This window comes from Condylura cristata, unplaced genomic scaffold, assembly GCF_000260355.1.
Source record: "Condylura cristata isolate star-nosed mole 26May11 unplaced genomic scaffold, ConCri1.0 scaffold00023, whole genome shotgun sequence".
In the NCBI taxonomy this organism is placed as follows: domain Eukaryota; kingdom Metazoa; phylum Chordata; class Mammalia; order Eulipotyphla; family Talpidae; genus Condylura; species Condylura cristata.
The window spans coordinates 33,049,853-33,076,090 of NW_004567124.1; the positions used below are offsets into that span (position 1 = coordinate 33,049,853).

General features: G+C 53.1%; 1 protein-coding gene across 1 annotated transcript in view; it reads left to right on the forward strand.

Annotated features, from left to right (window-relative positions):
- Nucleotides 1-26,238, forward strand: part of CCDC33 (coiled-coil domain containing 33) — a 112,100-nt gene that overhangs the window by 34,237 nt on the left and 51,625 nt on the right. The window contains exons 5-12 of the mRNA XM_004687575.1: nucleotides 2,148-2,281; nucleotides 6,370-6,479; nucleotides 8,137-8,253; nucleotides 12,307-12,398; nucleotides 13,540-13,660; nucleotides 20,162-20,291; nucleotides 20,870-21,003; nucleotides 21,806-21,877. Coding sequence (XP_004687632.1) covers nucleotides 2,148-2,281; nucleotides 6,370-6,479; nucleotides 8,137-8,253; nucleotides 12,307-12,398; nucleotides 13,540-13,660; nucleotides 20,162-20,291; nucleotides 20,870-21,003; nucleotides 21,806-21,877 — 910 coding nt within the window. The remainder of the gene's footprint in view (nucleotides 1-2,147; nucleotides 2,282-6,369; nucleotides 6,480-8,136; nucleotides 8,254-12,306; nucleotides 12,399-13,539; nucleotides 13,661-20,161; nucleotides 20,292-20,869; nucleotides 21,004-21,805; nucleotides 21,878-26,238) is intronic.

The window sequence follows — 26,238 nt, forward strand, 5'->3', positions numbered from 1 at the left end:
AAAGCCCACTTCTGTATGGCTATGAAGCCCTTTTTAAAAAGGTATATATGTATCACTTACTTTATGTCATGTCTTAGAATTAAAAAGCTGATCAGAGATCTGCTTGGCCTTCAAATTTCTGCCTTCTCCAGTCCTACAGGCCACAAGGCCCCTGTATGGTTTGTTTGAGCAAAGCATGAAGCCTGTATTCTTCCCAGGATGCCAGACCTTGGTCACAGCCAGAGACCTGCCAGTTGTAGACCCAGAGTTTGGGTCACAGTGAGGAGACACCAGGTTAGGGGCAATTAAACTTATTAACACTTTATGTGTTTAACAACATATCAGATAATTTATACATACTCACTTCATGCATACTCATGTTAGGCCTTGCACTATCATCCCCATTTCGACAGATGAAGGAAGGCAGGCACAGCAAGGCTATCCACCTTACCCAAAGTCACACAGCCACTAAGGAGGGGAGGGGGGAGAACTGGGATTTGGAGTTCATGAAGTTTGGCTCCAAGGCCCCAGTTGCTATCACCCTGCCACACAGCCTCCCAGTGGAAGGAGAAGGGTCCTCAGTGGGCCCCTGAAGTTTGGGATCAGGACAGCCACAAAAATGTGTGGCTATGAAGCCTGTATTATTTTTTTTTAAGACATACACATACACACACACATTCAAATTTTCTAAATCCCATCATTTACTTTATGTCATCTCTAAGCATTAAAAAGTTGACCAGGGGCCCTCCCTGGTGGCGCAGCGGGTTAAAGCACTGCACTAAGAAGCTAAAGCCACTTCAGCACGGAGTTCAATCCCCGCCTGCCCCGGTGGAGATCCACATGGCGCGGCAGACCTCTCCTGACCCGCCCGCTGCTTCCCTCAGCAGTGTACTTCGTTGTTCTGCTCCCCGCTCTGTACCTGGTGAATCCTCTCACCTGCCGCATCTCTGCCTGTACCCCAGTTCTGTATGAATAAATAAATAAATCTTAAAAAAAAAAAAAAGTTGACCAGGGGTCTGCTTGGCCTTCAAACTTCTGCCTTCTCCAGTCCTGCAGGCCACAGGGCTCTGCATGGTTGCTCCATAGGATTAAGGCTGCCAGACCACTCAAGTTCAGAGGATGTTAGGCAGCAGTGAGGGCCGGGGTAGCTCAGAGGACTTCCTGGAGGAGGAGAGCAGGGCACATGGAGGAAGGGGTCACAGATTGGTGCTAATATGGGGCAGATGGGCTGTGAGCTTCTGGGTGAACATTCCCTTTAGGACTGCTGCTGGGTGCAGCCAAAGGCTGGCCAGAACACCATCTCTGCTTCTCACCCTGAGGTACGATGTGTATATATGTGTGAGATGCTGCCCCCTTTCTCCCCTCCCCCCAAGTATGTGGTGTGGCTCCCCTGCACAGGCTCTCTGCAGTGACTCCTCACCCATGATTGCTGTGGTTAATGTAGCAGCACCGTTTATAGCCTCAACATAATAACCTCTTCAACAGTATTAACTCTCTGGTTGAGCTGTTTGATGGCCCAGAATCTTAGGGACACTTATCAGAGATACCTGTGGGATGTAATGGGGTGCCGAACACCCAAGCTCCCACCTTCCGTTGACAGCCTGGATTGCCCCACTGTGTGAGGAGGGTGCCCAGACCAGGGCCCTGCGCACAGTAGGTGCTACAGAAGGCAGAAACGTGTGCGCTACATGGCAAGGGTACAGAGCAGGAAGCTGAGCTGAGTCTTGGGAATCTGGCCCAGAAACTCAGAGAGGGGAGGTCAGAGGAGCCACCAGGCAGACACCACACAGGCCCCTGCCCAGAGGCTTCCCCCACTAACAATCCTGGAGAAGACCACCAGGAGACTATGTAAACAGGTGTCTGTAGGGATGAGACACAAAGGTGTCTGCCCCCATTTCCATACCTGCCCTCAGCCTGTGGTGCCTGAGTCCATGTGAAGCACTCCACAGTAGCCTGAGATACAGTGTGTTCAGGCAGGGAAGGCAGGACTGTGTAGGACAGAGGCCTGGCGTCCCCTCTGCTTGGGGTGACGTGTGTCTGCCCGAGAAGAAGCCCTTCATGCTCTGGCCACTCTCTGCTCAGATTTATGGACAGCGGCGGCTGAGAGGCAGGTTGGCAGCCCATAGGACACCCTAGCTCTAACTCCATTCCCCCCCTCCCCTCCCCAGGAAAACCACATCTGAGGAAGCAAAGAACCTAAACTCCAAGGCGGTGACATCTGTGACCTCAGAGCCCACCCAAGCCCCCATGTGGGGGGATACGGTGAAAGTGGAGATCCAAGCTGAGGATGCAGGGCAAGAAGGTAAGGCAGGGGACTGCGGCTCCTTCAGCTCAGCTGGAAGCCACCTGAACACTCCCGGGGCTCAGTTAAAAGCACTTTAAAGGAAAAAACCATAATATTGTCATGCCTCATCTCCCAGCCTGTTCGAAAAATGAGTTGTTCCACATAAATGAATTTTCCAGACAATGAAAGCTGATCGTTTTTATGACCATTGTTATTATTTTCATGGTTGTTATTACCACTGCCTCCCACTGCAGCAGCCTGTTACAGCTCCCTGGCACATTCCACGCGTTGCTCCTTGGCATCGCGACTTCCAGGAGGAGCGAGGCAGCTCCCAGTGCTTAGACGAGAGCACTGACGTTCAGGGAACTGGTGTATCTGGTTCAAGCTCAAGTAATCCACACGTGTAAGATCCAGAACTCATCACTGCATGTGCTTGCTCTAGCTCGAGTGCTTGCTCTAGAGTTGTTACAGGGCAGGGAAAGGGGCACCACTGAACCCCCAAATCTGCCTCTACTCTAAGTAGGTTCTGCCATCCACCGCATCAAGACAAAACATATAAGACTGTTAATGGAAAGGCACTTTAATACAATGAGTGTGCAATACAGGAAAGACAAAGAATATATGAATATATTTTCTAAATTAAACACCTGAAGTTACCCATCCTCTCGTGGGTAAAAGTCTACCCAAAAGGGATTGGCCCAAAGCAAGGTTTGAAAGCTGCCACAAGCCTAAAGCACCTTCTGGCCGGGACCCATGGAAAAGGGTCAGAAATGGCCAGACAAGTCTGGGAGGAAAAGAGCAACATCAAAATCAAGATAAACGCTGCCATTGTCGGCCTCCCCATGGGCCTCTCACCCACATCTGTTTCACCCAGTCCAGGGCCAAGAAAAAGCAAGCAGTTTCTTCACATGTCTCTGTTCCCTGTGCTGCCCTCAGGTCTCCTTCTGTCTTGCCATCCTGTTTCCTTCCTCTCCAGTCCCCTCTCCTGATTCTTCTCTTCTCCTGGCTCAGCTCCACCCTCCTCTGGGTAGGGCAGGGAACCTGGAACTTCCCCTGTTACAGAGTGACTCCTTACCCAGCATGGTCCTCCCTGGGACTGCTGCTGGTCAGACAGTAGTGTTCCTAAGCTTTGTGGGTGTCAGGGTCCACCCTTGTGGGGGATACAGTAGACAGTCCTCCATCTAATGCCCCCAAATACTTTCCAGGCTCTGTTTGGCCAGTTCTGACATGCACAGGCCATTGCAGTTACCCCTGGACATGCATACATGCACCCCCTGTTTTCCATGCTGGAGGCCTGTCTTCCACTCCAGGGCAAGAGCTTGGGCCGGGTACACAGCATTATTGTCTGTGGGCGCCGGCATCCGGCACCGTCAGCCCAGACTCCCTTGGGCCTATGATGTCTGTTCTCACCTAGCCAGAGGAGCCTCAGGTGCTGGCTGGCAGGTTGTCCTTCCTGCAGAGGACAAGCTTGACTTCTCCCCTGGAAGTCTTTCCAGGGACTTAAACACCTTGCCTGCCTCACAAAGAGCAGAAAACCAGCTGCTAAAGACTGTGAAAGGAAGGGGCAAGGAGGAGCAGCTACAAAGAGGGAAGAAACTAGTTCTGGGTTAAGCCAGAGGATTTGTTTTCTGCCTGTAAAGGGATTGTTGGGGCTGTTGGAGTGATGTGGAACAAAGGGGAGGAGAGGAAAAATGGACTCAGGATTTCATGCAGGTGATGTGTGTGCATGTGGGTGAATGCCTGCTTGTTGGCTCAACAGTGTGATTAGTGCACACGAGTGTGCCTGTGCACTTTTGACGGTGCCTGTAGACACGCATGTCTGTGTGTTTTGCACATGCGCACACATGCCTCTGGCTGCAATAGTGTGATACATGTGTGCAGCGTTATCTGAGTGGTGGCATGCGCCTGATTGTATATGAGTGTGTGTGTATATAGGCATGTATCTGGTGACTAGAAATCAGGGAGTGGACCCTGGCTGGGATGCTGGCCTGGGCTGTACATACCTGGGATGACTATAGGAAAGGGCAGGACGAGTCAGTGGTGTTGGGGTCCATCTGGGCATCTGAGAAGGGAGCAATACTGACTGGCAGGTAGGGTAGTCCCACAGGCAGGCAGGGAAATTGGCAGGCATCTCTTTGCAGATTGGACTAGCTGGATGCTTATTGGAACCTGGTTGGAACTGGTTGCTGTGGTGATGTCTACAGTAGGGGGTGGGGAAGTGGGGCCAGGCCAAGAGGTGGGGGGAGGGCAGGAGGTGACTCAGGGATGTGTTAATGAAAAGCGAAGGGGAGTTGCAGACCTGTGTCAGGGCCAAAACAGGCAGGCAGCAGAGATGGCTTGTTGGCCACATAAGGAGAGCAGCAGGAGGCTGGAGAGGCACAATGCCCAGAGGAAAAGCTGATGAAGTGTGTATGTAGCGTGCAGTTGGAAACGGGGAGGGAAAGCTGTTCGCTCCCCCCAATTACAGCTCATCTGCTGGCTGCCCACACAGAGCTCCAGAGACAGGGCAAGAATGCAGGGCATTCACCCCTTGTTCCATCTCAGCAAATTCCAGCCAGCTTTGAGGACTGGCCTTGGGGACTGGCCTGAAGGGCTGGAGCCTCAACAGCTCCTCTTGGAACTCTTTGGCTGTGAGCACTGGAATCCCCCAGCTTTGTGTTTTGTCTGCTCAGGGCTGGGTGACTATATGGAGCACAGCAGATGGTTAATGAGGAAGAAAATAGTGACAGTCACAAGGAACATTTGCCTAGAACTTTATAGCTTGAATAATATTCCCCTTCCTACAACAATATGAAGAGAAGGGAGAAGGGTATTTTTCTTTTTTTAGAGTTTTAATGTTTTGCAGAGCAGAAACATGAAGCACAGAGAGGCTAAGTGACTGACTCAAGGTCACAGAGCAAGTTGGTGTGCTGGTGCTAGACCTCAGGTTTGCTGACTTAAGATGCCTTGCTTTACTCTGCTGTCTTCAGAATATTTTTCCCTTTCCTTTGAGCACAGGTCCCACATGCCCAGTTCTTGAAGGACCTTTACAAATGTCTTCCCTCTCTATGCATCCTAGGTAACTGTGGGGCAGAGAATGTCACCCTGTAGTTAAGTGACCCAACCAGCTGCAACCAGCTATGCTAGAAGCTGTCCCTGGTGCTGAAAAGATTCTTGTGCAAAGAAGAAAGAGAGCCAGGAGGTCCCAAGAAATTCTTCTGCTATACCTGCCCACTCCACTCCTCCCTTTGCATTCTTCTTTTGGTATCTTTATCGCCTCCCTTCCCCTAACTCCCTCATTCTGTCTTCCTCCCTTTCCCATATATTCTATCTTCCTTTTCTCTTCCACTACCTCCTCTTCCTCCTCAAATCAGTCATTTACTAATGGAGAGTGGATCAAATTATATCACCCATTCAGTGTCCACATTTCCAAAGCAGAGACAAGGGTTCCTACTTGAGAGGCTGTGAAGAGACTTGTTGGAGTAATGACCCGAGGTGCCCATCCTCACCACAGGGGTTCACTAAAGTAGGACCACCATGATTATTTCTACATCATTGGTTTTTTCTTGAAGTCCATGCCAGAGTCCATGCACTTCACAATGATAGTCTCTTTGAGGAGTTTTCTAAGCTGTATGCCTAGTGCCTAGATTGATTTTCCTATACTTGATGTTGACTTTTTTTTGACATTGAGGGTTTTTTTTTATTTAGCCTCATTTTCCTCATCTGCAACATATGGGACATTATCCTTCCCCTCCTTGCCTGAGGACCTTCCTGTGTGACCAAGGCCCGTTTCTGGGAATGAATGCTATTCCTGCTCACGTGTGTGTCTCTGTACATGCACATCTGTTACTCTGGGGGATGGGGTCGGTTTGTGTGTCCGCCCCGGGCTCGGAGTTCCTGGAGCATAGGAGAGAAGTGGTGCTTGGGGTCCAGAAGTCCCAAGCATGGAGCCTTACCCCATGCAGCAGCTCAGACTGGGCCTATGGAATGTGCACACATGTGCATTCCTCAACCTGGCCTCTGCTCCCCGATTCTCAGCAATGCCTCTCACCTCTCACTGACCCACTGGGAAGGAAGGGAATCAGCTAAACCCCATCTGACCCTGCACTCCTCTATTTTCTCTCTAGATGTGGTCCTCAAGGTGATGGATAACAAAAAGAAAGAGGAGCTATTGTCCTACCAAATCCCCATCAAGTACCTACGTGTCTTCCACCCCTACCACTTTGAACTGGTGAAGGTGAGCCAGAGCCTTTGGCTCTGGGCCCATATGAACCTGGGACCAGTAGGAGGCGCAAACAGGGACCTCCTTGATGTTCCCTGTTCTCCCAGAAGCGCTCGGCTTTCCATGCCCACGCAATAGTATGGCAAGTCTTAGACTATGTGGGATCCAGGAAAACAACGACTTCTGTAAGAATTTGGAATTTTCTAAATTCATCACCATAAAACAGCCTAAGCAAAGAATATCTACTACATGAAATAAATGTCCCGATTAAAGATGCACTCTGTTAAAAGAGAGGGTGTGCCTCTAGAAATCCAAGAAATACAATATTTACAGTATTTAGACTACCTACTATGTTTCAGGTCCCTGGCTAGAAACACCATCTCTAATCTGCAGGGTGAATTTTACTTCCCAGATGTAGGACTGGGACTCAGAGAAAGGAATCCCCTCATCCTGGGTCACAGAGCGAGTAAAGAACTAGGCCCAGGCTGAGCCCAGGTCATGCGCCTCCCAAGCAGCTCTCTGTGCTGCTTCCTCATGCCTTGGTAGGAGGAAGGCCACAGAGAGTTGGAGTAGTGGGAGATAAAAGTGTTCCCAGGACGGTACCCCTCTTGGGTCAGCTAGACATGAGCCATGTGCGAGGAACCTCAGGACACCTCCATCTATGACCTGAACCTTCTAGCTCAACTCCCCTGTTCGCCCCCTCTCCCCAGGGTTATTGGTAGAAAGAATTTACTCTCTTAAAGTTTAAGTGTCAGATTGTATGGAGATGCAGAGATCTCTCCATCACTTTTCCTTCCCCGTTAGCAGTATAAAGAACAATGTGAAGTTAGATCATCTGGGTTCCTCTCCCAGGTCTACTACTTACCCCTAACTAGCCACAAGAGTCCACTTGACTGCTCCCCGCCTTCCTCACATTGAGACAGCATACGTCCTAGCATGATGGTTTGAAGGATCAAATGCAATGAGAGGCATAAACACTCAGCAAATTACCTGATACATATTAGTCCCTCCATTCGGGTCAGTTCCCTCCTCTGTCCCTCTCCAAGTCCTGGTATTGACCTTGTTTCTGTAACTCAAGCATGGCCCCAGAGGACTTTACTTCCCTTACTCCAAGGAGAACCCCAAGTCCAGGGTTCCCTGGCAAGAAACACCATCTCTAATCTGCAGGGTGAATTTTACTTCCCAGATGTAGGACTGGGACTCAGAGAAAGGAATCCCCTCATCCTGGGTCACAGAGCAAGTAAAGAACTAGGCCCAGGCTGAGCCCAGGTCCTGCGTCTCCCAAGCAGCTCTCTGTGCCAGGCAGGGAAGGGAAACACCAGAGAGACCTAGTAACTACCTGGGAGACCAGCACTTCCGCTGTGAATCTGGGACCATCACCCAGGCCTCTGACTCTCTATCCACTTACGACCCAGGCCCCATTATCACATCTTTACTGAGAGAGCAGGCAGCAGTGGTCCTTGTGAGGGTGATGAAATATTCAAATAGAAAAGGGAAGATTTATTATATTGATCTCCTTGGAAGGGCTCGCCGGGACCATGAGCTTTAATTATCAGCTCAGAGTCCCAGTGGAGCAATGCCTAGTGATTGTCTGCAGAGGACCGGATTTATGGCCAGGCCCTGCCCCTTACTCACTTTCCTTATGTGTCTTCTTCCCTTGCCCTGTCCTCAGCCCGCCCAGTCTGGAAAAGCCAAAGGAGCCACTGCCCAGACCCAACTGTATGCGACCGTCGTTCGAAAAGGCAGCTTCATCCCCCGATACATTGACTGCAAACACACTGCGCTGGAGGTGCTGGGACTGAGGCTCTGGGGTGGGGAGGGCGGCGGGGCCAACCTCAGAGCAGCCCCAAGAACTGCTTGGCCACCTCTGACTGGACTAATGGCAGTGGACAGGGGTGTCTGGGGAAGAAATCAAGAAGGGAAATAGTAACCAGGCTGTTCAAAATTAGCCACACTAGTTTGTGAACGACAAATCCTGGGTGGGTGGTGGGAGTGAAGATGATGACGACAATCCTGACCTTTCCAGCACTGCCCAGGGATCCGGCCCTGCCCGAGTCTTGTGTGCCCTCTCTCCGCTCCTTTCACACCATCCTGTGTGGAGGGAGGGCGAGAAGCTCCCAGGCCTACGCCTCTCTTGGGGGGAAGAAAAAGCCCTTCTCTCCTTGGTCCTGGCAGTTTTCTTGCCCATCCTGTTCACTCCATAGCAATGACCCATGATTTACAATGGAAGCAAAAATTTTAAGGCCCCCCCCATCCTTGAGTCCTGTTCCTGATGGGCCTAGCTACCCATTACCCCCTCCCCATTACCTTCTATCTTAAGACTTTCCAAAAGCCTCAGGAGAACTGTCAGTGCTCCCCTGCCCCCTGCCTTCACATCTACCAGAGGTGACAGTTTCAAATGCCACCATGACCTGTGAATGACCAGGGAATCAGCCAAGCTCTGGACCCCAACACGGCTGATCTGATCTACCCCATATCACTGTAAGCCCTGGGGTATGGGTAAGGAGAATTCTTTAACCCTATATCACAGCAGGGACCCCGAGGCCTTAGGGGAGATTGGAGTTGGCTATGGCAACTCGGAAGCCCTGAGCCACATCTCTGCTTCTTCACAGTCACCCCTGATTATTAGCATGCAGGCACACCCTCTGCTCCCATGTTGCTCTGTCTTCGGTCACACCCTTCTCTGAGGACAGCCCACAGCATGTGCACGTGCTCATGGAATGAGGAGTGATAACAGCTTGGGCTTACTGTCCCCAGGCCACATCCCCCAGGAAGGGGGCCACACGCCCCAAGACCCAGGCAGCACCTTGCTCTGCAGTTCCTCCTCACCCCCTGTACCCCCATGGCTCTGCCCCAACCCCACCCCAGCCCCCCAACTTTCCCAGAGAATAAGAGCCCATCTGCCCTCCAGAACCCCACCATACCCTCCCTGTCTGCCCTGACTCGGACCGAGAACACAGCAAAGCAATTGCTTCTGTCACACACCTGGCTATTGTGAGCAGGTGGCTTGGGCAGTTGTCTCATTCGCACCTGACCAGCATCAGCTCAGAGCAGGTGTGAATGAGCTCCCTTCCCATCCTGACGCCTGTTTGTGTTCCTGAGAGCAGTAGAGCCTGACAGCTCTCCAGGGAAATAGCTTAGGCCTTACCCCAACCCCAGTGAAAGTTTGAAAAGCCCAATCAGATTCAGTCTTTTGACTCTGGTAGCGCTCAGTCTCCCCAGGCCCCAAAGAGAACTGGGAGACTATGCTCAGCCTATCAGCTCACACCTGTGGAGGGTTATTTGGCAACTGGCTGAGGCAGGTCCTGGCAGAGGGCCTTAGAAAAGGGGCCGGTGAGAAGAGGAGGAAGGGAGAGGTGTCCAGAGTAAGGCCCTGCTCCTACTTGCTCTCCTCCCATTGAAGGGGCAGACAGAGTGGGGTCTTTTGGGTTTTTTTGTGGTAAGAATATTTCTACTTTTATCAGACTGGGGTCTTAACCCTCAGCATACAGTTGGGGAAACTGAGTCTCAGTGTGGCCCAGGGAATGGCCACCAGTCAGTGGCTCAGCCGGAGTGAGTGGCTGAGAGTGAGCAGCGGATGCCTCTTCCTCACCTGAGGTGTGCCTGAGGCGTGGCCCTAGGACTGGTCCAGAGTCACTTCCTCTTTCTGCTCTTCTCCATCACAGCGAGGATCCCCACCCAGCCTCCGAGAGCAGCTCCACCCAGCCCTTCCCCAGACACATCTGTTTCTCTCTGTCACACTCACAAACACCGTGAACCTCTCTCTCCTCCCCCCACTTCACCCCCTTTTCTCCTTCATGAAATGTCGACTCACTCATCCCTCTAACATACACAGCTCCTACTCAGTGCCAACACTTTTGCTAAATGCTGGAACTACAGCAGCGAATGAGCTAGACCACACCCTGCCTGGTGGGGCCTGATTCTAGACAGAAATCAACAAGAAAGAAATTGGAATAAGCTCAGGCTATCAGAAGAGGCAATAAAGGAGAGAAAGAACAGGGTGGCTTACTTTAGTCAGAGAACTCACAGAAGGCCTCTCAGAGGCGGTGGTCGCTCTGAAGAGAAGGAGCCAGTTGCAGTGAGTGGGTGGGGCAGGCGTGGGAGACTAGGGAGAGGGATCAGAAGGGGCAAAGACCCTGGGACAGACACAAGAGGTGCATGACATAGGAGTGAGACCAAAGAGAGGGCTGGAGGCAGACAGGCGAATGCAAGCAGCTGGCCTGCTGCAGGCTTCAGGTAGGAAGTACAGAATTCATTCTGAGGCAGCTGTGGGAGGAGAACATTGCAGGATCTCAGGCAGGGGAATGACACGACCCAGTTCCTTTAGGCAGCTTTTGCCACTGTATCAAATTGCTTGGGAAAGAGAATGGGGTGCAGGCAGGAGTAAAAGCAGATGCCATGAGGGGCCAGAGACTCCAAGGAACCACAGTGGAAACAAACAGGACATAAACCAGTGCCAGAAGACGGGGACAGGTCCCTGCCTGTGGGTTCTCATCCCTGCCCCGACAATTCCAAGACCACCAGGCTTAGGATACAACACCAATAGGGTTTATAAGCACTTAAAAAAAATCTATTTATTTATGCACACAGAACCAGGGTATAGGTCAGAGGTGCAGAAGCAGTGAGAGGATTCACCAGAGACAGAGTGGGGAGCAAAACAGGCAAACTGATGAAGTACACTGCTGAGGGGAGCAGGGGGAGAGACAGGAGAGGTCAGCTGCGCCATGTGGGTCAGCTCTGGGGTGGGATTTGAAATTTCACTGAGCGGCTGCAACAAGCTTGCAGCGTTGCATCCCAACCCATTGTGCCACCAGTGAGGGCCCACAATGAAAGCATTTTTTTTTTTTTTAAGATTTATTTACTTATGCACACAGAGCTGGGTTATAGGCCAGAGGTGCAAAGGTGGTGAGAGGCTTCACCAGAGACAGAGCGGGGAGCAGAACAGGCAGATCTACTGAGATACACTGCTGAGGGGAGCAGTGGGCGGGTCAGGAGAGGTCTGCTGCGCCATGTGGGTCACCTCCGGGGCAGGAACTCATGCTGAAGTGGCTTAGGTTCTTAGTGCTGTGGTTTAACCTGCTACACCACCAGGGAGGGCCCCAAAAGTGAAAGCATTTTTAAGGCCACAGGCCACTGCTTCATCCCAGATAATGCCTGCAGTGTCCAGTGGCCCCAAACAAAGGCTCATACCAGATGCACCGCCCCTTTGACAAGAACCTGGAGCCAGAGGCACATAGTTAGGCAGTGGACCAGGACCTAACTTATGGCAGCTGGAGGTGCTCACTGACAGGGCTGCTGAGGTGACATTGCAGCAGTCCACAGCAACAGTCTTCAGGCCAGGCCAGACAGCACCAGATGCCAGGCCGGACAGTGCTGGACTCAACAGTACCAGGAAGTAGTACTGGACCCTCCCAAGCAGTGAGCTCTCAAAGGTGACCAGACAGAGTGCCAGATACCTGTCAGCAGTGCTGGTGTGCACTGGTCAGCAGTGCTGGTGTGTGCTGGTCATCAGGAGGTGGTGGCAGAGACAACAGTGTGTTAGCTTTGTGAGCTGTTGGCACCAGCAGAGGGGCCAAGGCCAGAATGCAGCAGCCTGATCTGCCGAGGCCCTATTCTCCCCCCTTCCCCCAAGGCTAGCTGCTTCCAGGATCCACTATTGAACTTGCAGGACAGAAAACCCAGGGGAACTGCCTCAACGATTCTTGGGGGAGGGCAGCCTTGAACAGAGCAAGAACCCCATGAGGCAGAGCAGGTGGAACAGGGCAGAGGTGTGGAGACTGGGTGACCCACTGCCAGAGAGGAAAGAGGACCTCCAGGCTCACCTGCCTGCTGTCCTCCCCAGGTCTTCCTCCAGGGAATCAACGAGCCTCTGGTCAACAATTCCAACCCCATGGTGGTCGTTGCCCGCGTGGTCCCCAACTACAAGGATTTCAAGTGAGTGGGGCCCCGGGGGCATGGGTGAGGAGAGGTGACCTGGCTACACAGCCTGCTTCCGGGAGCCTGAGACCCACCTCCTGCAAGCCCCTTTGAGCCTCCCAATTGATCCAGGTCCCAGGAGGCTGTCCCCAGCCCCCAGCCAGGTGGGGGCCCCTGACCTGAGAGGACATCCGGGCAGCAGCCAGTGGAGGGGGAGAGGGCACCCTGAGCCCCTCCAGCCCTTCTGCCCCACTCACGCCCGCCGCATTCACAGCCCCCTCTCCTGCTCAGGTCAGGCTGATGGCTCCAGCTGGCGGCTGGCACAGACAAGGCAGCATAAGGGTTATCTTAGAGCATCTCAGAGCAACTTTAGCCCTGCCTAAGAGTGCCCTTCCGGAGGGTTCCCTGGCTCTGACGCGGGCTCGTCTCTCCTTTTCCCAGCTTCTTTTGGGGTTCATTGGATTCTCATCTTCAGGAGAGAGTTGGGCTCGCTGGCTTTTGGATGCCACAGAGTGCAGGGAACATGTGACAGCACCATGTCTTAGGGGTCAGCTGTGTGCTTCTGTCACTTCCACTGGCTGATGACCCAAGAGAATGTCCTGACTCACCCCTCCACCTGTGAAGTTCTGATGACCTTGAACTTCCCCTGCTTGTTGGAGGAAGGTGGAAGCTAATGCACTCACTCCCAGCTCTCCTGTGAGCTTAGTGGACACACACATCCATTCGTACCCCCCCCATGGACCCACCCCATCATACACCCACACATAAACCCTAAATCCTGCCCCTGCAGCCTCCATGACACCCCCCGTCCAGTGTAAACCAGGATACCCCAGAGGTGGGCCATTCTGGCAAGATCTTTCAAAGGTGAGGCAGCGATGCGAGGGACCCATTTTAAAGACAGACCAGTTGAGGCATTGATATGGCAGAAACCATAATGAGTCATAGGAAGGGAACCTGGGCCTCCCATTATTTCCTGACCAACAAGAGCTTTCCCAAGGCCCCGGCCAGTGCTCAGAGGGTCAGGACACACCACCTGTTCAGGTGTCCAGGCCTGAACCAGGTGGGCACTGCATTCTCTTGCTCACCTGCATCATCCCAAGCATGTGTGCCAAGCTTGCGCTCATCCCTCCTCTGCCTACACATCTCCTTGTCTCCCCAGGGTCAGGCAGTTAAAGCAGGACCCGACCTCCTTGGGGCTGCCCATCACACCCGTCTCCTTCCCTCTCTCATCTGCGATGACCTTTGATGTGCCCCGGGTCAGCAGGACCGGGTACCCTCAGGTATGTCTCCCTGCTCCAGGCCCGCTCACTGGTTCCTCGCCGAGTAACTCTTCTGTCATTCACTCGCTCACTGGGCTGTCCACCTGGCTGATGAGCGTTCCTGGACCCAGATGCACCCAGGGCCTTGTTCTCTGCTGTAGAGAAGCCGCGCTCGGGAACTCCTGGTCGGTGAAGATGGGAGTTGTCACTTAAGAAAGTTAAGTACCTACAACAAGACACTCCAGTGACAAACTGGGAGGGGCTGGCAGAGCCCTGAAAACCAGAGAAGGCAGGAAAGGCAGCTCTTGTGTGATTCCACTTAGGTGCACTGCCAGAAGAGGTGAATTCAGAGATGGAGAGTAGAGTAGTGTTCTGAACAGGGGTTGGGAGGGTGGCAGGATGGGGTGTTATTCAGTGGGTACTGAGCTTCTGCTTGCGATGATGGGAATGTCCTGGAATTAAATTGTGGTGAAGGTTACATGGCGTTGCAAATTACTTAATGCCACTGAATTGTACTCTTAAATTGGCTCACATGGTCAAATGTATGTTACGGATATTTTACCAAATTTGTTTTTAATCAGAGGCAGGAGGGATGTGAAATCTGCTTGATACAGATGGAGCTCCAGACACAGGGGATCTGGAGTTTTCAGCAGGGGAGTGTGGGTGCAGGGCGTTTGGAATAGGAAGAGCGCAGTTGTGCAAGGCGGTGTGTGTGTGTGTGTGGGGTTGGTGTGGGGGGGTGGGCAGGAGGGGGCATGAGGATGTGGGGCAGGGTGGGGGGTTCTGGCTGGGGGCAGGGGGGTGGCTTTGTTGCGCCTTCCCAGAGTCTGCACTTCAGCGGGCGCTTGACCCACATGATGGTCCCGCACTCCTAGCGGCCTTGAAGAGGAAGGACAGGGGTGCCTGGGAAGTCCTTCCTATTGCCTGCCCACCAACACTCACGTCTGGCAGACAGAAATAGAACGAGGAACCCCTTCGGAGTCCCAGTCTTCATTTAAAGGCAAAGACACTTGAAGAAGACTCAGACACCACAAGAGTAATGGTGGTGGGGAGGGTGGACAAAGGAGGGCCATGGGGACAGAGGCTCAAACCCAACCCAATCCTCGGCCTGATTTCCCCAGAGTCATCTCATACGTGGCCCTGCATTTGCCCAGAAAATTATGAACCAATCAGCAGTCCGTCCCAAGGGGCAAGAAGCGCTGCCTGTTTTAATAACTGGCCCCCTCCCTCGGGCCCTGTCTAGCTGCCTGCACTGCCTAACCAGTCTGGGGGTGGAGAGGGGCCCCTCACTGCACAGCCTTGCCCCCCAATTCCTTTTATGTGGGTGGGGTTCTAGGCCACAGGCACCGGAATTGCAGGGCACTTGTCGAAGGGGTCTCAGCACTATGGCAGCTGGGCCAGGTTGAGAATTCACTGGCAGCTGGCACAGAGGTGCCCAGGAGCCAACAGTGGGAAGCCAGGCCAGGCTGCGATAGCACAGGTGGGGCATGAGGTGGCATCCTACCTGGACCGAGACCGGCCGCAGTTCTCAGCTCAGCACTCACGCAGACCCTTTGTTCCCTCCCTCTAAGCTTCAGACCCGGATCACTACAGTTGAGGGGATGAGGCTTGACTTAGATCATTTCTAGGGCCCCTCTTTGATATCTTGAGGTGCAGTGGTTGCTCACCAACTGCTCAACAGGTCAAAGCATGGCCCTCAAACTGAGAGCCAGAATGCTGAGTTTGGGCTCTGCTCTGTGATTACTAGCCTGTGGCCTTTGGTAGACTGCTTGACCTCTCCAGTGCCTACCTGACTAGGCTGTGGGGAGGACTTGGAGGGTCACTTTCCGAAGACCAAGATCCACCCTGTCAGAGCTGTCCTCCCCTGCTGCCAAATGTCCCCTCTGGGGTCCACCACGCCATTGCCCTAGCGACAGTAACAGAATCCCAACTCATATCCACTTAAACTCTAGTGATATTTGTGGTCACATATCATACTTTGTCCCGCCGCTGGGTGCTACTAGAATTGGTAGGTGCATTGATTTGGCATCTCCAGGACTTGGGATTTTCCCAGCGTCTCAGAAATGCTACTTTTCCCTGGCCAACAGTTCATGGAGGCTGCTAATTCAGGCCAGATCTGGATCCTGGGCACTGACCCAATACGACCAAGACCAGGGCAAGAGGGGCCTCCGGTTTTCAAGAAGGAACTGGAAGCATTGCTAGCAGCCTTCTGCAGCACTCCCCCTTCATCTTATTGGCCAGAATTGGGTGACGTGCACTTCTCTTAGCCAATCACTCAAGAGGAATGTGCCACTCCTTGCAGGGCATCTGGGGTACGCAGGCAGGTGGGCAGTCACCATGTGAACCAGAGATTTCTGCTGTCTATGAGGAAGAGAGGGAAATGGTTGTGGGTTGGGTACCTTGAGTGTCCCCTTCATCCCTCTTGGAACTGGTGATGATGCAAAACTGAGCTCTGAAGAGTTAAGGGGTAAGTGGATAGTGGGGCTTGATCCCCACCCATCCTGGGGCACCCATCATAAGGCAGGGCTTAGGGTTACCCCTCTCTGAGCCCCTGAGGGGGGCACCATTTGGCTCCCAGCCACCCACAGAGCTGAGGCAGGTGCCTAGCCAGTGAAACACAGCAGTGGTGGAAAAGCTGTGTGTGTCTCAGACCCCACAGCCAGCCTGTTCCTCAAGCTCTCATGGGGGCCTTTCCCATCCACAGACCCTGCCTACGTGCCGGCCTCTTCTTCTCTTGCCTGAACCACTGCAGCAGCTTGTACCTGAGCCTGCCTGTCCATCCTCTGAGAAGCATTCACACAACCCTTCCTAGGGCCCTTCCTGGGGGCCCCGTGTCCTTGTCACTAACAGAACAAACCCCTCAGGGTCGCAGGTACACAGGCCTTGTTCCCCCAGCCTCCTCACTCAGGCCCAGCATTCCCCAGCCCCCCGGGGTAACTGGCCGCTCTCCCAGCCTTCACCTCTGCTGTCAGCTGAGTGGCCTTGTTCCTTCTCACCTACTTTTTATCCCTTTGATCCCCCCTTCAACATGTCAGAAGTCATAGATTTCTATTAAGACATCCTAGTTCCCATACCCCACAACTTGCTAGAGCCTCTCATGGATAGTTGAGGGGTGTGTGTGTGTGTGTGTGTGCACGCAAGCACACATGCACTGTCCCCTTGGAAAATTATGAGGTCCAGAGCAGGACAGGGTCTGACGCTAAATCCCTTCTATGCCCTGCAACATCCCAGGAGTACCTGGCATAGAAAGCCACCTCCCCACCCCATTAACATTTATTGAGTTCAATTGAATTAAACTTGCACCTCCACAGCAAGATACCCATGATCCCTTGCAACAGCCTTACAAGACCTGGAGTTTCAGGTGTGTTCCCCTTGGATAAGCAAGAGAAGGGAAGGGATTTGCCAAAGGTCACATAGCAAGGCAGACGCAGAACCAGCCCCCAGTGCCTTCAGGCCCTGCCCTGGCATCCGCTGCTGGCAGCTACCATTCCAGGATGGCTGCCACTGTGCCTGGGCAGGGAGATGGGAGGAGGGACCACGGGCCAGTGAAACAAAGGTCTGTCCCCAGAGGAGGCAGGTCTGCCTCAGTGAATGGGGGTTAATGGCTTTGCCCAACATCACAGCTGAGGGTTTATATGGATCCGGATTACACCACCAGCCACAGCTTTTCCTATGAGCATCTTCAGAGGGTGGCTTCCCACCATCCTCTCCATTTAACAACCCCCCCCCCACACACACACACAAACATACACCAACAGCACTTTCACCAGGGCCTGGCATCAGACTGCAAGTCTTTTTTTTTTTTTTAGACTTTTTTTCTTTTTAAGAGTTATTTATTTATGCATACAGAACTGAGGTGCAGACCAGAGGTGCAGGGGTGGTGAGAGGGTTCACCAGAGACAGAGTGGGGAGCAGAACAGGTGGATGGATGAAGTACACTGTTGAGGGGAGCAATGGGCGGGTCAGGAGAAATCTGCAGCACCATGTGGGTCACCTCCAGGGCAGGGATCGAACTCTCAATGAAGCGGCTGTGGCCAGCTTGCAGTGCTGCGTCCTAACCTGCTGCACCCTAACCTGCTGCGCCACCAGGAAGGGCCAGACTGCAGGTCTTTTAATCTTGGTTCCTTGCACCCTTTGTCCTCCCCAATTCTCGACCTGAAGCCATCTTTTCTGGGGTACTCATCTTGGGAAACCATTCAGGAAAGGAGTTGCCCTTAGTGGGTGTTTCTTGCTTTGTAGATTCCATACAGACCATTACTAGGCCCTGGAGAGGACAGCTGGCAGCCATTAAATAGACCTCTTCTGGGCCTACATGGTGACACAGGGGTTGAGTCTCAGTGTTGTCAATCTGTCCCCAGCCACTGAAGCTGGAGTTCCAACCTCAGCCAGGATGCTGACTCACATGGCTCAGCAGACCTCTCCTGTCTCACCCGCTGCTCTCCTCAGCAGTATATTTCAGTCGATCCACCTGTTCTGCTCCCCACTCTCACCCCCTGCACCTCTGACCTACACCCCAGTTCTTGTATGCACAAATAAGTAAAATAAATCTTAAACAAATAGCCCTCTTTTCAGGTGGGAGCAAGGCCTGGGCAGCAGTGGGCCTGTCAAGAAGGACACAGGCCCTTCTTGAGTGCCTCCATGCCTGGTAGATGGTCCAGGCCACGTGGCTCCCCTCTAGTGCCCAGGAGAATGGGAGGCCCAGGGTAGGCATGGTTTGGGCAGCCATCCTCTAAGTCTGCTCCCAAGCCCCGCTGAGCCTGGAAGCAGCTTCTTTGGTGGCCACGTGGCTGTCCCTGAGGGTCCCTAGAGGCTGTGTTCAAGACCACCCCCCCTACTGTCCTTGTGTTCCAGGACTCTGTCCCCAGTTGCTGACGCCCACCTTCTCAGGGGCAAAAGCAAACATAGCTGTGCCTCAGACAGGCCTGGGAGACCCAGAGCAGCACATTAATGTGACAGGCGTCAGGGCCTGCCCCTGCGGGGGGAGTGGCCCCACACTGCTGCTCCCCCATCCCGCATCAATAACTCATGGGGCTGGTGGTGCATTTGTGCTGACCTTTTCAAGCAATGACTGATGCCCGCAGGGGAACAGAGGCCGACTCAGGAGCGGAGAGGCCGCCACTGTTGCTGACAACCTCCCTGGGGGCAGAGGCCAGGCAGCCACTTGGATAGTCTCGCCGATGAGCCCCAGCCTCTCTGGGTTGGGCCCTCCTTGGGTGGCCGTCCGGCTTTCGCAGGTGCTGCCTCCACCTGGAAGCCTTCCCACATACACACATCCTCCCACCAGTCGTGCTCGGTGCCCCCTCCACACTTTGCCTGGGCTATTTTGCCACCTGGAAGACCTTCCCTCCCATCACACTTTCAGGTCTTCCTGCTGAGCCTTCTTCTGCACCAGCTTTCTTCAAGATGGCTTTTCCTAGCACCCATAGATATGTCTCCTGTGGCCCCCATAGTTGGAGGCTGTAGTTAACCTTGTCTCATTTCATTGTTCAGGTGTTACCCATACTTGGCCCCACCTGCTGGCCGAGCAGGTCCCCACAGGCCCACCAGCACCCCCTCCACATACTCCAGCCTCGAGAATCTGAGGACCTGCCATGGCATCTGAGGGGCTGAGGAAACTATGTGGGCAGAGAGGGGCTGGTGACAAGGGTAGGGTCCACCTCTAATTTGACATCTATGGCGCCACTGGCCATGGCAGTGAACTCTGGTGCCATACCTTAGGGAAGCAGTTGATCCATGACAAATCCAGTGCTTAAAACTGTGCACCTCCAGGCCCTCCCTGGTGGCGCAGGGGGTTAAAGCACAACACTAAGAAGCTGAAGCCACTTCAGCACGAGTCCCATCCCTGCCTGCCCCGAGGTGACCCACCATGGTGTGGCAGACCTCTCCTGACCCGCCCGCTGCTCCCCTCAGCAGTGTACTTCGTTGATCTGCCTGTTCTGCTCCCCACTCTTGTCTCTGGTGAATCCTCTCACAGCCCCTGCACCTCTAGCCTGTATCCCAGTTCTGTATGCATAAATAAATGAATCTAAAAAAAAAAACAAAAAACAAAAAAACTGTGCACATCCTTTAACCCAGCGACTGCACTTGGTTATCAGTCCTGGGGAGCTACTGTGGCTTCATACGGTGTGCAGTGAGCTTCCGGGCAGGGCAGGGCCCTGGGTCATAACAGACTATCTGGTCTGTTGAAGTCAGGGCTCAGGCGGGCTCTTTTGACTCCAAATATGCTTAGGTTTTCATGGTAATGAAAAAGAATGTCAGGATGACAATTACATGCAAAGCAGGCATGGGAAGAAAACATAAACACACAGCCTTTTGAACAGTTGTCGTTAGTGTAAGTTCTTTTTTTTTCAATCTTTTGACTTTTCTGTTTGTTCCAACATGTATTCGTTAAGCGTGTGCTGCTTCTATAATGGGGACAAACATTTGTGGCACATGTAAGCACACACACAACCAAACAGCCAGACGGCCCTTCATTTGGGGAAAGCTGTGGCCCCACCACCTGCTCCCACCTTCTCTTTTCAGTTATCCAAGCCAGGGGGGCCCCCAGAGCTACCCCTGTGGAATCAATCCTTCCTCTTCCAAGGCCGAGATGGAGCCACAAACTTCTCAGAAGACACAGCCTTGGTGCTGGAGTACCACTCTGCCCCTTCAAGTACGTTGTACCCCGCTGCCACACCCAAGCAGCCATGATCAGGACACCTGCGAGGGTGTTCGGGCCCCCTGCCCCCATCACTACCTCCTGCCAGGATGGGTAAGGGGACCCAGAGTGGAGGTGCTCTCCCAGGACACGCACAGCGGGCGGCGCCTCTCTGCCTGCCTTCTCCTGCCAGCAGCTTAGGCCTGGGCCCCTGGGCCCCTTTCCCACGCCAGAGCTGTGTATTTCTATTGCTCTATCACCCCACCCCATGTACCTGTCAGTGAGGGAGGTGGGAGGACCGGACGGGCCTCAGACCGATGCAGTCTTACTTCCACATTATGAGATTGAAGCCCCCAAAAGGCAGAGACAAGGGAGATCCATTTAAGTACCCAGAAGCACAGAATGTGTTTAGAATTGGCTTTGAACTCGGGCATCTCTGAAGAGCAGATAAGGGGGTTATTGGTACAGGGGAAGGCCAGGAGGCAGGAAACAAGTGGGGGACTCGGTGTTGGACATCAAAGCCTCAGAGGCTGGTGTCTGCGAGGTGCAGCCTGGGAGCCTTGGTGAGAGCCCCAACTGGTCCTTCTGTGCAGTGAAAGGCAGTGAGCCTTGGGCCCTCCGCAAGCCCCTGGGCCTCTCCGTGTTGCCACTAAAGAGCCGCCTATACCGCAAGATGATGGCCGGGGAAGGCCTGAAGGGGCTGCACGTGGAGCGACTCCCCATCACCGTGAGTCCCCCCAGCTGTCCCACCCCATCCAGCCTGCCCCAGCAGCAGGCACAGGACCCCCCTGTCAGGTGTGAGAAGAGCCCTCCCCAACATAAACAAATCAGTCTTGCCAGGCTTGTGATGAAATTGCCCTTGAGCAAGTTGGGGAGAATCTCAGGGTGCCCTCATGGGGTAGAGGCAAGAGCTCCAGCCTCTAGCCATCCAAATCTGGGTCCGACTCACCCTGGTCCTTGCTGTGGAACCTGGGGCAAGTTACTTAACATCTCTGGGCCTGAGGGCTCTAAACCGGGAGCAACACTTCTGTCCACAATTTCTGTTGATGAGAGTTAAGATCCAAATCGTGGTCCCAGCACTTAACTTACATAATCGCGGGAAAATTGAGGCTTCGGTGCCTCTGTTTCCTTGTGTGTGAAGTGGGTATATAGGAATAAGACAGGAATAGAGTTGCTTTGAGCTTTTGTGAAAAAATACCTGCAAAGCACATGGGCTCTGAATTAATGCCGCCATTGTCATTTTTGTCTATTTCTATGCCACCCTTTTCCTTAAAACATGTCTGACCATCCTGACATAACAGACCTCAACACATGCATCTGTGCCAGGAAGCAAGTCTGGAGGTGCTGCTTTGGGAGACATTTGGGGGTGGGGTGGGGAGTATGGAGGCAGTGAAGTGGGCAGAGGCAGCAGCATGCCCCCTTCACTCCCCCACTGTCCCCAAATCTCTGGGCATAGCCTGCCTCAGACAGGGCAACAGAGCAGATGCAGAAGCTGGCCAGTGACCCAGTGGCTCCTTTCTCGTCCCCAGGACACCAAGCTGAAAACCATAAATGGCGAGGCCCCCACAGTGGATCTCTCCTTCCAGCTGCTGTCCTCTGAGGTAAGGCCTCGGTCCGGAGTAGGCCAGCCCTTAGCCGCCACATGCCGGTCCCCGAGGCCCCAGCGGGCTTCAACCTCCTTCACCATTGCTGACTTTGCTCAAGAAGAGGGCCAGCGCTTCTGGCACGAGAGGACCGCTGCTTTGGGTGGGAATGTGCCAAGTGTGACCGGGCCACTGGACAACCAGAGGGAATGCCAGGAGTAGGAAGAGAGGGGTATGGGCAGAGCGCCCACACCTGGGAGTCAGCCTCTAGCCCGCCCCAAGCTGAGCCTGCTGCTCTGGGATCAGGGTCCAGGGATGAGCTAGGCTGTCAATTTCTCTTGTTGCACAACACCCTCAGCCACTTAAAAATAGCATGCCAGTATGAGCTCACGCTTCTATAAGCAGGCAGGCAGACGGCATGGCTGAAAGCATAATGCTGCCAGGATGGTGTCCCTTTCTGAAGAGGGGGCTTCTGGCTCATTTGGGTTGCTCTGAGAATCTAGTTCCCTGAAGTTATGGGAAGGAGGTTCCCCTTGTTCTTGCTGACTGTCAGTCTTGGCTGCTGAAAGTCTGCTCATGCGGCCTTTGCATGTGGCCTCCTCCATCTCTATGCCAGTGAGCATGTGAAATCCCCTCACACTCACCCTCTCTGGCTTCCTCCTCTATCAGCAGCCAGAGCAGACTCTTCTTTGAAAGGGGTTCGTGTGCTTAGGTCGGGCTCACTCTGACATGTCCTGTCTAGTAGCCAATGAGGCCATTTAACATAATCACAGGAGGGACAGTTGTCATAGATGGGGTTGCATGAATTAGGGGGTGGAATCTTGGGGGCCTATTTCTGGGATCCTTCTTACCACACTGGGTTGGTTCAAGTGGAAAGATAACAGGGGCCAAGCCCTGCCCAATGGAAAATTGCTTCCTCTGTATCTAGGCTCTGAGTCCAGTCTGCATGCTAGCCATTAGCTCTGGGACGCCTGGCAGACAGGCACCTGGCTGGATTTTTTTCTTTTTCTTTTCTCTGGTGCTGGAAAAGGCATGAAGATGGGATGTGGGCAGTTTGGGACCATGAACCTAGGCAATGCTTGCAGGATCTGATGTCAGGGTCAGCCCTTCCTGCCAGCTTTCTGTGCCAGGAAAAATAGCAACTCTGGAGGAATACTTGGCCCTGCGACCTTGTCTGTGAAGAACACAAGGAAGTCCATGGTGTGGGAGAGGAAGCATAGGTCTGGGAAGGTACCAGCTTAGAAACATCCTCTCTCACAGGCCTCTGGGGTGCTGAAAACCTCCCATTAGCACCCCCAGATGTGGAATGATCAGTGTTGCCTGCTAAAGATTCTTCTATATAATTCCTGGGGGAGAGGCAAACACACTACCCCTGGCACATTTCGCGTCAGCTATAGACCAAGCAGGGGATGACACAGAAATAGTAAAAGATCCCAAGAAAGGGGAAGCAGAGAAAAATGTCATAAATTTCCCAGATTGGAATTCAACCCTCCAGGGCCTTTTCTTGGGTCTGGAATCTGCCAGTGGTCACAGCCCACCTCACCTATCCCTGCCTCCTGAGCCTCCTTGGGTCACGTATCAAGAAGACTGAAAGGAATGCCAGGAGCCACTGGTCCGGGCACGGGGACCCAGGCAGGCAAGACAGGTGGGCAGGACACTCTGCATTTGCCCAGGGGCTGGGCACAAAGGTCTCAGTGATGAATTATTCACTGGAGCTGTGCTAAGTGCAGAATTAATCCCTTTCCTTCCAGCTGGCGGCCTCACTAAATTATCCCTCCAAGTCATGCGGGAAAACGCTGCCGAATTCATTTAGCTGCTGAGTGTTTTGATCTGGGCCTTGTGATTTTAGCTTCCCCTTCCCCCCAGCCCCTCCCCCTGGAGGCGGGTAAAAAACCTTTCAGTAATGGATTTCCGAGAAGAAAGGGGATCAAGATTGGGTGTGTACCAAGAAAATAGTACTAGAGCAAATTCATATTCTGCAGCCAAGAAATCATGCACAGCTCTGCACAAAAACACTGCCTCATGAAACTGACGTGAATACCCACTTACAGAAGGTTGGGTGCATGTGCACAGACATGCATGTGTGGATGCACACACACCCTCGGAAGGGTGCACACATACACGCACACACATGCAGATAGACATTCAGTCGTTTCACACTGCAATTGGCATGCACAGAGGCTGAATCTCTTTGTGGCTGCACTGTTTCTTGGGGAAACTGTCTGAGAATTGACCAATCAGTGACTCACTTTGATTCTAGTCTTGCAGTCCAAGTCGGGGGCCTGATTGCACTAAGGTTCTTGTAGCCATCACACACACCCAGTCATTCTTTGATTCCACGGACATTTGATGAGGCCTAGAAGTGAGGTGGCCCTTTGTGCATTGTGATGGGGGGAGGGCTGCCAGCCATAAAGCCATCTACCTTGAATTCACCTTCCATAGGCTCTCCTTCTCCCTAGGGGTGGTTCATGTTGAGGAGGGGTGAACAGCTCAGATGGCGTTGCTACAGCGCCTGTCCCCGACTCCATCTCTCACTTGGAGAGATGGTGGCTTTCACTGTTTGCCACCATTGTCTTTACTGCAACTGCAAACATTTACTGAGATTGTTGTGTAGTGCAAATGGTTTAGGAGTCCTGCACTGAAGAGAACAAGGAAAAGATTCTGTCTTCATGAAAACTACGTTATTGAAAAATAGGGACAATGAATAAGTCAGGCTGCGAGCAGGTATCAGCTCCTGCCTGAGAAGAGTGGTGTGCTCCTGCGTGTTGGGTGTGCACTAGAGGAAGGCTGTAGGATGAGCTGCCCTAACCAGGACCAGGCTCCTTCCATCTTATTGCTCCACCTAAGATGTCTTATCAATTCATGGTGGAAGGTTCCTGGCTTTCATTGCTGTATCCAGTCCCATGGGACCAAAACCATGGATTCTTCCACCACTTAAATCGAACTCTGCTCAGAGCCGGGAGACCCCAGAGTACTGTGACGCTCCAGCTGTAGGCATCTTGGTGACCACGTGTGGTCAGCTCCATCACAGGGCCACTCTGTGCATGGGGCCAGACGTGCCACCAAGAGGAAGTGCTTCCGGAGAAGGGAACCTGCATGCTCCACTTAGGCACTTCCTGCTTGAGGACAGCCTCCTTTCCATCTCGATGTGCAGGAGCTTTGGACAAAGGCCAGTCTGACACACTGGTGATTATGTGCCCCACTCACTGCTTCCACATCACCCATTCTCAGAGCTCCAGGAACTAACCCTGTGGGATTTCCAGATAGACAGAGACCACAGAATGTCCCAGCCCACCCTGGAGAGGCAGCTCCTTGACCACGTGTGCATGGCTGCTCGTCTGGGCCTCTCATCCTGCGTTGCTATGACGAGAAGCTCACTACCTCCAGAAGCAGCCTAGTCTACAGCTCAATGACTTCAGCTAATAAAAACGCTCACCTCACATTGAGTCAGGGGACACATCGCTAACACCGCGATGACCACGTGCATCCTCTGCCCGGGGCTCCTGGCTCTGCCCTAACGCCAGCAAGCCTCCTGACTAGTGTCAGGGACACCAGCACATCATCAGTCACTCAAGGCCATAGGCCCATCACACAGACCAGCCAACAAAGCCCAAGATCTCAGTGAATGGTGAGAGGGAGGTCTCCTGGTTTGGGACGTTGTGTTGGAAGCTGGTTCTCCCCTAGCTTCTCGCTGGGCATCTGTGGCTTTGAGTGTTCTGCCTTAGCCAGAGTTGTGAAAGTAGATTATACACATAGCATTATACATGAACACCCCAAAACTAAAACGCCTACACCTGCAGATGTACAGAAACTTCCCTGACTGCACATCAGTGGGGGTGGGTCTCAGAGCCCATTTGGCTTTAAGAATCCATGAGCCTGTGGCTGCTCCACAGGCATAAACAGACACGAGTAAACCTTTGGTCTCCTCTACTCCCCGTCTGATCTTGGCCTCTTCTCTTTGAAAAATGTGGCCTGGTCCCCCTGGGAGTGGAGGCTTCTCCAGGCTAAGCAGACTGCTTCTTTTTAATGAACTGGCTTCACGATCCCACAGCTTCCTGGGTGCCTTCAGCTTGCAGCAGCCTCTTTGAAGTGAGCCCACAAATGACCATGAGTCCTAGACTGACCATGTGGATCGGAGCTGGGTCTGCACACGGTGTGTGCTCCTGGTGTGCACCCTGCCTTCTTTGCCTGGAAATGTGTTTTCCATTATTTGAGACATGCATGCCATTATCGTGGTTTTAGCAACGTGTCCCCCGTCAGGGGCCCAATGACGCCCAGGCAGGGCACTGTGGACACAGGGCAGGCTTTGGGCCCCTCAGGTGGACGGCTATCTTATCCTCAGCCCACAGCTCTGAGAGACTGAGAGGACTTGAAATCTA